The sequence below is a fragment of the Manihot esculenta genome, chromosome 12 (assembly GCF_001659605.2).
Source record: "Manihot esculenta cultivar AM560-2 chromosome 12, M.esculenta_v8, whole genome shotgun sequence".
Classification (NCBI taxonomy): Eukaryota; Viridiplantae; Streptophyta; class Magnoliopsida; order Malpighiales; family Euphorbiaceae; genus Manihot; species Manihot esculenta.
In genome coordinates this window covers 32718502-32734325 of record NC_035172.2, presented here as the reverse complement: position 1 = coordinate 32734325, position 15824 = coordinate 32718502, and the positions used below count along the sequence as shown (strand labels likewise).

Below are 15824 nucleotides of genomic sequence, written 5' to 3'. Positions count from 1 at the left end.
AAAAGGAAAAAAATGAAAATATGAAAAGAAGAATGAAGATAAGAAAAGAATATGAAGGAAATTAAAAAAAAAAGGAGTAAAGAGTGAAATTAGAGGAAGAAAATGAGAAACATAATATGAATAGAAAAAGGAATTGATGAAGAGATAAAGTAAATTTGATAAAATAAAAAAAAAGAAAATGAGAAAAAAAATATAAACGACAAAAGAATTATGAATATTTTTGTAATTTACAAATGAATAATTTATTTTTTTAAATAAATATGTAATTTAAATATATACATTTAAATTCATGAATTTTAATGTAAAACTAATAAAATTGAGTAATTTATGGATCATGAATATTTTTGTAATTTACAAACGAATAATTTCTTTTTTTAAATAAGTATGTAATTTAAAATTATAAATTTAAATTCATGAATCTTAATTTAAAATATAAAATAAATTTTTGGGGTAAAATTATAATAAACAAATAACATGTAATTATTCACTAAAAAGGGGAAATTTAAAAAACCAAAAGAATTGTTTTTTTTTTTTAAAGTAATGAATGGAATATTGGAATAATTTTGGTTTTCCGTTAAGAAAACGACGTAACACTAAGTATATGGGGACATCCAATAATAAAAAGTTTGACTGTAATTTGGGAAAGACAAATACATAACGGTAATGAGTGGACGGCGCCTAAGGAGAGCCACCAACCCAATAATAATTTTTTCATTTATAAATTAAATGATAATATTTAAAATAATATAATTAAAATTAAATTATGAATGAAGAAGAAATGAGAAAAATGAAATTATGATAATAAAAAAGAAAAAAGAAAAAGAAAATAAATTAGGGTTTGATGAGAAAGCATGTGAAGGCAGCACAAAACCTGCAACAGCAGTACCCACTAGAAACGTTGTGGGGACGAAGGTGGATTTGTCGGGATGCAATTTCTGAGAGTGTGAAGAGATAAGAAGAAGAGATAACATAACTCAGAAACAGAGACAGCCACAGTTTGATAAATATTAAAAAGGACAATTCCCACTCTCTAAGATATATTCGGTGGCTCCACCATCCATCCTTTATTTTATTTTAGAAACGTTTACTTAAGTTTATGTGATATAATAAATTATTAATTAATTATTAAATTTTAAAAAATATATTAAAATATTTTTTATCATTAAATATTTTATTATTTAATTTATATAATATAAAAATTTATTGATTGGTCTATAATTTTATAAAATTATATACTAATTAATTTATTTATATTAATAATTTTTTAAACTTTTTTAAAATATTAACTTTTAAAATATTTAATTATTAAAATTAATTAAAAAATTAATTTAAAAACTATTAAAATCTATACATATTTTTTAATATGAAAGGATTAATTAATGAATTATATTATACCATATAAATTAAATAATATATATTTTATTTTTTTATCTAGATTCAGTCCAATATAAATTAAAACATAAATAAGTGTATTTTTTTTATAAAAAAATAAATAAAATCTATTTTAATATTTATTAAATTATTGATTAATCAGATTCACCTAAATATTTTCGGTTTTATATTTCTTCTTGCTCTATCTCCTTTCCTTGGATTCCTTTTGCTTTCTTTTCCCTTTGGATTTGTTCTAACCATTCATACCTTACAATGTATTCATGCATCAATCATACAATGTCTTTTCTTTACGTGGCTTCTTATCTATAGTCTATATATAGTTTTCATTATTTTTATTTCATTTAATAGAATATTGGGAATTATATATATATATATATGATAAAAATTATTTTGATAAATAAAATTGTATTGATCTATTTTTTTTATTTTAAAAGGACTTTAAATTAATAATTGAGATCTAAAAGGGACCATGGCTTCTTGGAAAAAATAAATAAAATAAAGGCATTAAACTTTAAAAAGCAAAGGGGTTGAAACTACGGCTGATCATTCGGTCGGGTCGGTTCAGTTCAAAATCAAACTGAGCCGAATAAATCAAAAATCAAAATTTTAGTGTTTATGAAAACCGAATCGATTTTGGTCAGAAACCGAATCGAACCGAACCGGTCTGATTCGGTTCGGTTCGGTTCGATTTGATCGGTTTCGATTTTTACTAATTTTTTTTATTTCTTACACTTTATTTTTAATATTTTAAAATTTAATTAAAATATTTTAATCTTAATATAATTTAATTTCTCTATATTATTGAAATATATTATTATCACTAATCGGTTCGGTTCGATTTTTTCGGTTTTTTCTGATCAAAATCGAACCGAACCGAAATAACTGAAATTTTTAAAATTAAAAACCGAGCCGAACCGAACCGAAATGTATAAAAAACCGAATCAAATTTTCAAATCGATTCGGATCGGTCGATTTTTTCGGTTTGAACCGAATACTGCTCACCCCTAGTTGAAACGGCACCAGGCTAATCCAAGTAGATTATAATGTACCAAATTATAAGCAAATCTAGCTAAATTTAATATGGTATTAAAATTTTTCTTAATATTGAACGTTCCATATAATACTGAATCTAATAATATGTTCTTATAAGATTTTTTAGACAATTCTCTTTTAAAATTAATTTTTAGTGAATTATATTATAAATTATAAAAAGACCAATTCATAAAAAATTTCGTGTCTTGAGTAGATAGGACTAGGATATAAATGCACCATGACTAGCTTCTTTCATGATCTAAGATTTACATTTCTGGGCAAGCACATAAATGTTCATAGGATGGTCCCAATATTTAATTTTTTAAATGCAAAAGTGATGTCTTGATGAAAATTGAGGAGAGATTACCAAAGCATGCATATCATAGGGTCACTTTTTTCAACTTTTTTTTAGCTAGGGTTCTTACCATTTTGATGTAAAATATGTAGCATGTTACCCCTTAAAATTGTTAGTGCCTATAGAACTTGGATTTTTGTGAACCATGTGTAGTCTGAACAAACCAAATCATCATATTATATATATATTGAGACTCGAGAGAAGCAATGTTGTTTTCACATAATGAGGGGTGAATATGCCTTAGGACAAAGTTGGTGATTTCACATGCACAAAATAAATACAAGTGCCCCTATTTTCTTTTAGAGAAAAGTAAAAAAAAAAAAAAAAAAATTCTATAATTTTATCAATTTTTTATTTTGAAGTATGTGATTTATTTCGAAATTTATAATTCAATTTTATATGAAAATAATATTTTGTAGTATGAATTTCATATTAGTATAGAGTATAGAAATTATCATTATTTAAAAATGACACGAGATATTATTTAAATATAAAATTAAAGAGAAAATTACTTTATAGTCCCTGATGTTTAACATAATTAACACTTATGTCCCTCTATTTTGGCGACCCAACACTTAAGTCCCTCACTTTCTCTTCCGTCCAAATTCGTAGTCCTTCCGTCCATTTAAACCGTTTGGTCAAAGAGTCAAAGGTGAGATGTGATAATTTTTTTCAAAAATACCCTTCTTTCAATGTGAAATTCCAGAAGAAGAAGAAGAAGAAAAAGAAGAAGAAGAAGAAGAAGAAGAAGAAGAAGAAGAGAGTTAATTTTGTCAATTCACGTGTCCCAAACGGCTATTTTGGACGGAAGGACTACGAATTTGGACAGAAAAAAAAGTGAGGGACTTAAGTGTTGGGTCGCCAAAATAGAGGAACAGAAGTGTTAATTACGTTAAATCTCAGGGACTACAAAATAATTTTTCCAACATTAAATCATATACTTTAAATTAAATTATTTTTTAATTAATAAAATTATAAAATATTTTTTATATATTTTTTAAAATATAATATAATAATCGAATACCACAGTGATTATATAATGAAATGTGATTTTATTTGTTTATTATGAAAATGAATAGATAAGAAGATTCAAACTCGAGATATAAACTATTTTTTATATTTTAAAGGTGAAATAAAACCGATAAAAATAAACATAGTTGATTTTATTTATGTACTTAATTAATTCCAATATTATTGTATATTCTTAATTCAATCACTTCTGTGTGCGAAAAAAAGAAAAATATTTTTAAATTTTTGTTCCAACGATTTTAAAGTGTAACGTTGGGTATAAAAGCCAAGAATTACTATATAGAAAGAAAAAGAAAAAAAAATCAATTAGATAAAAAATTTAAATATATACAAATTTTATATTTATATTTTAAATTTAAAATTTTAAATAATAAAATTAATTCTTTTAAATGTCATTGAGTAGTTAGCCTCAATTAATTTTAACAAAAAAAATTTTAATCCATTTATCATGGCATGCGAATTATTATTTTTAAAATTTATTGGATAAAAAAATTTTAAATATTTATTTTAATTTATATTTATATTCAAAATTTTAAATTCTTTATAATAAAATTAAATTTTTTTAATTTGTTATAAATAAGATAGCTAAATTGAATTTAAAAAATTAACAATAAATTATAATATAGTGTCTAAAGTTTTATATTAATAAAATATATAATTTTTTAATTTAAATTTTATATTAAAAGTAAATTTATTTTATATTTATCTTCTATAATAATAAATATATTATATTGAATGTATATTTCTTACCAATAAATTTCTATTACATAAGTTAAATATTGTATAAAAGTATTTTATTAAATATTTACATTCAATATTATAAACTATGTATATATTTTTTTATATAAAAAGTTTTACATTGTATAATAATATTAAATAAAATAAAATATTATATATTTTAATTTATAGGGATTTTTTCATTTTATTTTTTTATTAATCTATGATATATAAAAGTGAAATTGAGAAGTAAATCACAATATTAATAAAAAAAATATTATTAAAATAAAAGTATGTATTTTAAAAATTATTTTATTAATAAAATAAAATTTTAAAGTCTTTAAATTCAATTTAGTCATATTAATTATAATTATAACAAATTAAAAAATTTTAATTTTATTATTTAAATTAAAAGTTTTAGATATAAATATGAATTAATATAATGTGTAAATTTTTTATATAATAAGCTTAAAAATAATAATGCATATGGTATAACTGATTAATTAAAAAAGTTTTAATCAAAATAAATTGAGGTTAATAATTAAAATTTAAATAAATGTGAAAGAATGTATTTTATTATTTAAAATTTAAAATTTAAAATATAAATATCAAAATTCACAAATTTATAAATTTTTTTAATTAAAATAAGATTAACATAAATATCATGGTTTATAAATCTATAATTCAAAGGATGGAAACAAAATCAATTATACCTATTTTGTACTTTATCTTTCAAATTTATATCATATCAAGTAAAACACATTATTTATATTTTAAAAATTAACAAAAAATTATAAAATTATTATTTCACATTTAAAATTTGAATCTAAATTTAGAAATTAATATTATATGACATGAAATAGCTATTATATTTTTATTTTATTATTTTATGTAATAAAAACTTAAAGATAATCTTTAATAATATCAATAGCTATCTAAAAATTAATACTAATTTTTTTTTTTAAAAAAAAAAAAAACAAATCACACGGCGCAGTATATGGAATAAGCAACTACCGATTAGATGAGATAATTGATTCTTACCGTTGGGGAAAAAAAAACTAATTAAAAAAACTTTAATTATTAATATAAGAAAGGAAAAGGTCTTTTCCCTACCCAAAAAAAGTAGCCATGTTTTTTTTTAGGCGGAGCAAGGAGTTTCCCTTTGGTAGGGCACCGGCTATGCCGCTGCGGCACCTTCATCCCCTTCAAAACATTTTTCGGTCGCCGGTACGGCACGTGCCCCTTGCCGTAGCTTTCCTCCGCCCCTGGCTATGAATCATGGTCAATTTTTGTAATAAATTTAATATATAAATAAGTAAATTTTATTAATTTATATATAAATTTAATCACTTAAATATATCTTGAATTTATAATGGAATGAATTTAAATATTTTTTTTCCAGTGAATGACGAGGTATGAGGTCCAATTACTACTTTTAGTAGAAAGCCTCTTATTTTTATTCCAAACAAAAAAATTTTCAAACTAATATTTCAGATAGACACCACCAAATTCCTTTGCTGTTTGGAAAAATAAATGAAACAAATTTTTTTTCCTTTGCTTCAAAAGCTGGCAGGCCTTTTAGCCTTATAACAATCCTTTTAGTTAAACCTTTTGAGCCACTCTTCTCTTCGATGGCCCATCATGGAAAATCCTCAACTTCTAACAATCTTGACTTATAAATGAAACACTGTCAGCTTTTATTGAAATTTTATAATACCCCATTATATGTGTAATAGTTGTTTTTATAGTTATTGATCATAATGGTCCATAAGATTTATGTCACATTCGATTTAAATTTATTTAAATAATTTTTTTAATTTTATTTTTATTTAATTTTAAATAATTAATTTAAATCATTTAATAGTTTTTAAATTATATTTTCTCAATTTGCTTTCCATTCAATATGGAAATATTTCCCACAACGGTCTTGGATTCCACGGCTCTATTCATACTAAATTTCCAACGTTCTTACCATAATTTTATTGTTCGGAATTAGATATAATTATTAAATTAAAATCAAATGCGTTATTTCGTTTTGTACATATAGCATTTTTTTTACAATTTTATTAATTTTATATAATTTTTTTAACATTTTAAAAATAAATATTAAAATGTATTTAAATCAGTTTAACTCAAATATTATATTCTAACTATAAATTAATGGTTAACTTGTGATATAACGATTACATAGATTAATAATATATACAAGGATTATATGAAATAATTTTTTAAATTTTTAGTGAAAAATGAATATATTATTCTGTCATTTACTTATAATAAGAGTTTAATAAGAAAGTATGAATAAATTTTTTTTTTAAAATGTAGATTGAAGATTGAAAATTTGAGGAGTAGAATTTGAATTTACTCAAATATATTTATCATTACACTAAATCTATGAGTTGGCATAAATAAAATTTTTTGCGGCAAAATTTCTATCTTCGTGAAATATCAGTTTTGCATATGCATTATATATCTCGGCTTTGTGGCCAAGAAAAGGAAGCAGTTCGGATAGGGCTTTCCTGGCTGGATTTTGTGTAACATTGCCAATTTCTTGTCCTTCACCTCTCTAAAAATATCTCGCTTCCATTTTTAGTTTTCAATATTGAATATATTAAAAAAAACAAGGCAATATAACATTTTAAGGAGGGGAATAAGTGGGAATGAGTATGGGAGACGTTGAGACAGAGCAACAATCCCTTTCCAGGGGATAACGAGATCATCGACCACCAGCTCAGTACCACAACACAACCAGAATAAATTATAAAATTTTTAAATAAATATAAAAATAATAAATTTAAATGTCTTTAACCACGGCAAGCTTCAACTTCCTGACACCACTCTCTAAACAGAGCACAACGACAATATTCAAACTCAGGGGAAGATAAACGAAGAGAAGAAATGGCAATGGCATTGGCGCTCCGCAGGCTCTCCTCTTCTATCGACAAGCCCATTCGCCCTCTCTTCAATGCCTCCTCTCTCTATTACATGGTTCTCTTCTCTCTCTCTCTTTCTCTGAGTTTTTTTTCCCCTTTGTTTTCCCTCATTTTGCCGAGAACCAAACAGAGGAAACTCTTAACTATCTCAACAACTGATTCTCCTTTTGTTTTCATTTGCTACTTCTGATCAGCTTCATTTGTTCCTTTGCAGTCTTCTTTGCCTAATGAAGCTGTGTACGAGAAGGAGAGGTCTCATGTCACAGTAAGCTCAAGAAATTCTCTCCAAACACATCTTTTCACTTTCCTTATTTTGTTTTTCTACTTCTATAAATCTAATAATTTTTTTTAAACCTAAATGAAAATTTGCAAATTTTCAGTGGCCAAAGCAGCTCAATGCACCGCTGGAAGCCGTGGACCCTGAAATTGCTGACATAATTGAGCTCGAGAAAGCGCGTCAATGGAAGGTACATACATTATGTATTCACTTATAACGGTTTCAATAAGGAATTATGCCTTTTCTTGAGTACTGGCTGCATGTTTCTTTCTGTGTTCAGTGTTACTGAATCACTGATTAAGAGATGTATCTCCCGAAATATTCTAGAACCTTCTTTTTGTGTCTTGGACTTGGTTTCCTGTGTGTCCATGGAAAAAAGTAAGTGTAATTAACTCCATAACTTTTCACAATCTTATGACTGATTAGAGGCCAGGTTTTCTTCTTTCCTATGTTTTTTTTTCTCCATCCGTTTATTTATCTATTCTGTTAGAAATTGCTTGCCAATTATGTGGGGATGTGTAGTTCAGGATACTGTTTGATTTAGAGTTTGATTTCTAACTAAATAGATTTTGTTTATAGGGGCTTGAACTCATACCATCAGAGAACTTCACTTCTGTTTCAGTGATGCAAGCTGTTGGATCAGTCATGACCAACAAGTATAGTGAAGGATACCCTGGTGCAAGATATTATGGAGGAAACGAGTATGACCTGCGATCTCTATCTCTTGTTTATGATGCTTATAACAATTTCTTGAATATGTAGTTTTTTGTGGTTGGTACATTCTTGTAATTGACAGTTTTGAACTTCCACTTTTCAGGTATATTGACATGGCAGAATCCTTATGTCAGAAGCGTGCATTGGAAGCGTTTCGATTGGATCCTGCAAAATGGGGAGGTACATATACTCTTACCTTTTTCTTTCCTGTGATATGAACTTTGTTGATGTTTTGTAAGAGTTGCTTGCTATTTGATGGTAAAGGGAGACAGGTTAACTACACATCACGGTTCCGAAAGAAGTTTACTAGACTGAGATTTGTTAGCATGTTTGGCAGTGCTTTGAAAACATCTTTCACTTTTATATTGCAGTGAATGTGCAGTCTCTATCTGGGTCTCCAGCAAATTTTCAAGTTTATACTGCATTGTTAAAACCTCATGAAAGAATCATGGCACTTGATCTCCCTCATGGTGGGCATCTTTCTCATGGTTATCAGGTGCTTGAAGCTGCCTTGATTTTCTTTCTTCACTTGTATTATTTGACTTAATAAAATTATTTATACGCTGTAGCTTACTCCCCCTGAGGACATCAGCAGGATTTTTTTGCATCAAAAGTAACTATTTGCTTTCGAAAAAAATAAAAAAATTAGTTCATCATGGATGGATGAAATATCCTTCTTTTCCCACTAGACTAATGCATGCCTGTTTTACTCTTAAAAGCTTAACATGGTCAACTATTGAACCCAATATGGCATCATCCCCGCCACATTGTTTCTTTATGGCTCAATTTGTTGTGAAGATGTTTGTTCTCTTTTTTTCCTTTTTGTCTATAATTTTCATGATGCAAACCAACTTGTCCAAGGTAGCAGCACAATGCATTCTGCTAAGCTCCTGAAATAGAACTCTAATTTCAAATTCCATTTGCTACTTTCTTCTGTTTTCTCAATGGCGATGGAGGACAAAAAGAAGAATATGAATAAAAGAACGTCTAGATTTTCTGTTCCATTTCCTTGATTTTCTGGAATCAAAAGGAAAAGATCATATTCAAGCTCATTTATAATTAAGTTGTGGTGTTATATTTCTAAGTAAGTTTTAATTTAAAATCATAAAACCTCCAGGGAGAATAATAACATGACTGGTAATTGTAATAACATTTTAAGTGGGTTTTGCTTGTCCAGTGATTTCATTATGAAATACTTTCTAGCGTTTTTTATGACAAGTTTATCATCATTTCTTTACTGTGCAGACGGACACCAAAAAGATATCTGCAGTTTCAATATTTTTTGAGACAATGCCATACAGATTGAATGAGAGCACTGGCTATATTGACTATGACCAGGTGGATTGTTCCCTCCTTGTTATAATTATGTTCTTGTTTGAAAGAGCAAAAAAAAAAATCTACTGAGTTGAATCAACTAGGGAAGGTTTTTTTTTTTTTTTTTTCACATTACCTTCTCTGCTTCCAATTGTGCTTCATTTCATCTGTCGGCTGCTGCTGAACCAACTTTAAGCACTTGAAACAATGAGAGTTTTTTCTTCCTCTCCAGCCGCTTTTCATAAGAACATGAAATCTTGGAACTGGTCTCAAGTCAAAATTTAACCATCTGAACTTGCGGATTATTATTTTTATGCTTTCATCTGTGGAATTCCTAATTGAAGATATTCAGGTAAATAGATGGAGATTCTCTAAAGGCCTTACTAGAAAAATATGAAAATTGGGTGAATGTAATCAGCAATATCTTTTTCCCAAAGCTGCGTCAAAGTATCAGCATGCTTGTTTGCAGAAAGTGCAGAACAGAAAAACGTTACATTTCTATTTCTAACACTTCATTATTTGCATATCTTGTCTCTGAGTAAAAAGAATTTGCAAAACAAATTGCAGTTGGAGAAAAGTGCAACTCTTTTCAGACCAAAGTTGGTAGTTGCCGGTGCTAGTGCTTATGCTCGTCTATATGATTATGCACGTATTCGCAAGGTAACTTCGTTTGGATTAGTTTTTTGCATTTCCAATTTTCATCATTGGAGCTTGCAGTTTTGCTTTAATTTGTGTTTTTTAGGGTCTAAGTTTATGGGTTACAGGTTTGCGACAAACAAAAAGCTATACTGTTGGCAGATATGGCACATATCAGTGGATTGGTCGCTGGTGGTGTCATCCCATCACCTTTTGATTATGCAGATATTGTGACCACCACAACTCACAAGTCACTTCGGGGCCCACGTGGAGCCATGATTTTCTTCAGGAAGGGCGTGAAAGAAGTTAACAAACAAGGCCAACATGTGAGTTGTTAAAGAAAAAGTAAAATTTTACTATACCCTTGTCCTTTCCAATTTTATGGTAGCATTGACTGGATCATCCGCTGCTTCTTTCTTTTGATGAAATTGTGATTTTTGAAGTTGGAATAATCATTTGTATCGTGTTCTTGCTGAAGGTGTTGTATGACTATGAAGACAAAATCAATCAAGCTGTCTTTCCTGGACTTCAAGGTGGTCCCCACAACCACACAATTGCCGGTTTGGCGGTTGCACTGAAACAGGTCATTTTTCTTATAAGATATTGTCTATTGTTTTTATATTTCTATAGAGGGGGAATTTTTATCTTACCCAAACCTATTAGAATGTGCACACAGATAGTATGAAAATTTAAAGGTTGTGTCAAAGTGAGTGCTCTGAGTTAAGTCAAATTTAGGATAGCATTGCAATTTTTTTGTCCTTCTCTTCTATTGTTATTCATGTGTTCCTACTTTATCATGTAGGCTACAACTCCAGAGTACAAAGCTTATCAAGAGCAAGTTCTTAGTAATTGCTCAAAATTCGCACAGGTATTACCTTATTAGATGTAGCAAAGTTTGTTGTTGAAACATCATTGTATGAGCATATCTTTATCTCATTATTGAGAATTTCTATGATGAAATATTTTCTCATTGGAGTAGGGACTTAATTTATGTCCCTGCAGAATCTTTATAACTTGAAATTTTTACTGCTTTTGCAGACTTTAGTTGAGAAGGGATATGAACTTGTTTCTGGTGGAACTGAGAACCATTTAGTTTTGGTGAATTTGAAGAACAAGGTAGAGGATTTTCTTCTCTCTATTTGATCACCCAATTGAATTTCTCTTGGATCTCAGCCAAAGTGGTAAAAGGTTGTTTTAAGACAATTTTCTGCTTGTGCTAATAGAATAATATATGTTTGGTCCATTTCATGGTTGTGATTTTTCAGATTATAATCATGCTAAGTAGGAGGTATTCTCTCTCCATTCTTTTCTGTCCCTGCTCCCTAAAATTTACATGATATCAGGGTATTGATGGCTCCCGAGTTGAAAAGGTGCTGGAAGCCGTTCACATTGCTGCAAACAAAAACACTGTTCCAGGAGATGTATCTGCTATGGTTCCTGGTGGCATAAGGATGGGTAAAGCCTTTTCCATAGCAAAATATTTTTCAGTTTGTTTGTAACCGACTTTTGCTTATGAGTCCAATCATATCTCAGGAACCCCTGCTCTTACATCTAGGGGATTCGTTGAAGAGGATTTTGTTAAGGTAGGAGAATTCTTTGATGCTGCTGTCAAGTTGGCAGTGAAGATCAAGGCTCAAACCAAAGGTTAATAAATCTCAGATATATTAATTTCTACCTTAGATCTGGTCATTACTGGTGCTCATGCTGATTGTGTGATGTGTGACCTCTTGACCTTTTATTCATGGTTGATTGTGGGTCTTTAATTTGTTAATTTGGGTTGTGCGGTATTGATTTTTGTAACTCAGGAACAAAGTTGAAGGACTTCCTGGCTACAATTCCCAACTTCGAATCCGAGATCGCAAAACTGCGCCATGATGTTGAAGAGTATGCTAAGCAATTCCCAACTATTGGGTTTGAGAAAGAAACCATGAAGTACAAGAACTGAGCGAGAAGCCCCACTGTGAGCATCAGGTATACGTTAACCTCAATGTTGTTGGAGTTTGGCCTAGGACCATATTCAGGGTTATACATTTTTACAATTGACTCTAACTGAGACTCGAACTCGAGATCTCATAATTCAGCAGTAAAACTCATTAACGTGTTCATAGTGATTTTAGGAAAATCAGAAAGAAAAATTGTGGTTAACATTTTGGATGTTTGCCAACTCCTTGTAATTCAGGGTATTGATAACAAACTAAGAGATGTCATCTTTTCAGAATACATCAAGCATCATGGCAAGAGGAATAATAATGCAATGTAACTTTTAATTGCTTAGTTAATAATCCTTGGAAAATAATAACTACAAACATGTGCTCTTTCTAGTGAAGAAAAAAGCCTGCAGTTCTACTGCTTCTTGTTTTTACCAGTTTTTGTTTGAATCAAGTATCTTTCATGAACTATATGATTTTTAAATTTCATTATTGTTATTTATATTGTTTGCTGATCCTCTATTTCTGCGCCCCAGGTTTAGCAAATCTGAGACGAGGTGTATGAGGGTCGGCATTAACTTATGGGTCATTTATCAAGGTTGTGAACTAGGGCGTCTTATCCATATAAATCTTGCAAACCTTGATCTGTGCCTGTCTTAAATGTATATATATACACATAAACTGAAGCCAAATAAAGCAGTGAATATGCTGATTCCAAATGCTGATTCCAAATGTCATGACATGTTTTTATTGATGATCTAATCGGTTATATATGCTATTGATTAACCAAATATCAATAATTGAACAATACTGGAAATCATTATCTGGTTTCCAAAACATAACATTCTTTTGACACTGAAGATTAGGCTTAAGCCAATTAACTAAAGTTTGAGACTAGGATACCCATACAAATGTTTAGAAAGAGGCACCTTTAGTTGAAGCTTCATTATTGTAACCATCCTTTCCTTGCCGCATGAGCTTTTTCTCTCTCTTTGCAATCCATCGCATCTTTTTCTGGTGAATTCTCTCAGCTATATTCTGTGATCTTGTCTGCTGTTTTTCTGCTTTCATTTTCTGTTGGGTTACAACCCTCTCCTTCCATTTCTCAACATTCTTTTGATGCCTCTTCTTCGCCTTCTGTATGCTCCGTTTCAACAGTTCGAATTATCATGAACTTTAACTCCTGCGCAGCTCTACTTGTTGCAGCTTTCCACGAGTGCTTCTTTGAGATAATATCTGCTTTCACTGGATCCTTTGCTTCCTCCAATTCTTTTGCCTTTTGAAGCTCCTTCAACTTTGAAAGTTTTCTCTTCTTCTTTTCATGCCCTTTATTCCCTAGTTTAACATGACTAAATTTGAGTTCTTTTGCAGCCTCTGCCACATCCTTCTCCACTTTTCTACTGAAGTTTTTGTTAGGCTTCTTTTCTTCAGACTCTGATTCCCTCTTGCGTTTTCTTTGCCGAATTTCTTTAGTCTCTAAGCCACTATAGTTTCGGCCTCCTCGAAGCTCATCAATTTTGCGACGTAGTCGTTGCCGGAGTTCTTCATACGTCACCCTTCGATCATTGCCTTCCAGATCAGACGTCATAGGATTAATCTCCAATCCATCATCAACACTGTTGTCATTTGATTTTTCCACTTCCAAGATTTTCATTAACCTATCAAGTGTTGTTGTAGAAGACTTATCTGAATCTAGCCTATCCCTCCGTGCTTTCTTGATGTTTTCTCTTGATTCCATCTTTGATGTAGCCTATTCATCCTTGCTAAGGCCTTGGAACCATTTCTTCTCTTTATCACTGATTGGTAAATAGAACTTAGCAGGGATCAATTCAATCAACTTGTCAAAGAACAGAGAATTCTGATGAATGCGAGAATCAAGATCAGCTTCAGGAATGAACGCATTGACAATATTTTGCCTCTTCTTCTTCATTTCTACAGAATAAAATTGTGCGATGACAAAGGACAAACAGAAAACACACACAGTTAATACCACTGAAAATTAGCCCCTAAAGATATGAAAGTGAAGCAAAGAAGCCCAAACAACATTTAACAGAAAAAAAGAAAAAAAAGGAAGACACATACAGGCCTATATGATGTAGCTAAATCATGAGTTCATGTCCAGAGTAATATGGATGAATCCATATCCCATACTAATCCATGCAAGTACGTAATAGAGAAAAACAACAGAAAATCCTAGTTCAAATCCTCACTAAATTTACATTCATCATTTTCTGAGTTCTTGTTTGCATCAATGCCATACTACACATTTAGATCATCTCCCCAGTATGCTATGGCTCTGATTATGGTTGGGAGGTCAATTTGCTGCTTTGAGAAATTAGTTATTTTGAAATTAGCTAAAGGAACAATGCAGTCAGATATTCGAGCACCTGATAAATAGAGAGAACCAGAAGCAGAGGCTGCGAAGAAGGGAAAACCAGGCACATGCGCCGCACACAAGAATCCTGACAAGTCACAGCAATTTCTTCTTCGACGGCGAGAAGTTGTTGGAATCCTTGGCCGCTAATATTATGGGTATCTGTTTAGGTCCTTGGGGCTTGGGCTTCAAAGACCCACTGGATACTGGATAGCCCAACATTTCAACATATCATTACACTAAGGTTTGAATTCAACGCGTTAATTTTTCACTTTCACTTGCACTAGCAGTTTTGTCGAACATGAGATGTGGTCGGTTAGCCAAATCAAATCGGATGAAAAAGTTTAATTGATTATTTAAATATATATTTATATTTTTATATTATTTGAGATTAGTTTATTATACAATTAAATTAAAGTTATAACAGACTGAATTTATTAAAAATCATGATAATTAAATATAAATTAATTATGTTATTCATAATTTATTAAAAAAATCAGAAATTATTCACTTATAATTTATTATTTTCTCTAACCACAATTTTTATTTATTTTATTTTTTTATACATATTAAAAAATATAATTTTTATTAACTTTTTATTATATTTATTTTAAATAAATTAAATTTTATTAAATATTAAAAAATATTTTGAAAGGTTTTTTAAAAATAAAATATGATTACAATAATTAAAATTATATATTATTATAATTTTAAAATAATTAAAAAAATAAATAAAAATTATAAAACGAATAAAATATATTTTAAATTTTATCAACTGTGCCTTTAAATTTACATAAAACGATAAAATTGCTGTCGTTTAATTTTATCAATTTATAAAAATTTAAAATATAAATAGCAAAATTTAAAATGCATGCAATAATATTCGTTATTATTATTTTTTTATTTTTTAATAAATTAGTAAAATATAATTAATTTTTATTTAATTATTATAATTATTATAATTTTATTTGTTCAATATAATACAATTTTAATTTAATGATTTACTATTAATTCCAACTAATATAAAGGCATAACCCTATGGTGGCTAACCCTATAGTTAACTACCATTTAAAATAAAAAGTTAATTACTTTTATTTTTTTTAATTATATTTTATATTTTTTT

At 28.9% G+C, this 15824-nt stretch overlaps 1 protein-coding gene and 1 pseudogene across 1 annotated transcript; one reads left to right on the top strand and one right to left on the bottom strand.

Annotated features, from left to right (window-relative positions):
- The first annotated feature begins 7343 nt into the window (after positions 1-7343).
- LOC110628494 (serine hydroxymethyltransferase, mitochondrial) lies at positions 7344-13048 on the top strand. Its single transcript, XM_021775180.2, has 16 exons — positions 7344-7513; positions 7673-7723; positions 7839-7925; positions 8315-8436; positions 8553-8629; positions 8821-8945; positions 9695-9787; positions 10331-10423; positions 10528-10725; positions 10878-10982; positions 11202-11267; positions 11438-11515; positions 11743-11854; positions 11933-12043; positions 12205-12370; positions 12864-13048. The coding sequence occupies exons 1-15, from the start codon at positions 7424-7426 to the stop codon at positions 12342-12344; spliced, it is 1548 nt and encodes a 515-aa protein (XP_021630872.1). The 5' UTR covers positions 7344-7423; the 3' UTR covers positions 12345-12370; positions 12864-13048.
- A 1-nt stretch (position 13049) lies between these two features.
- Positions 13050-14860, bottom strand: LOC110628495 (annotated as a pseudogene).
- Positions 14861-15824: the final 964 nt, after the last annotated feature.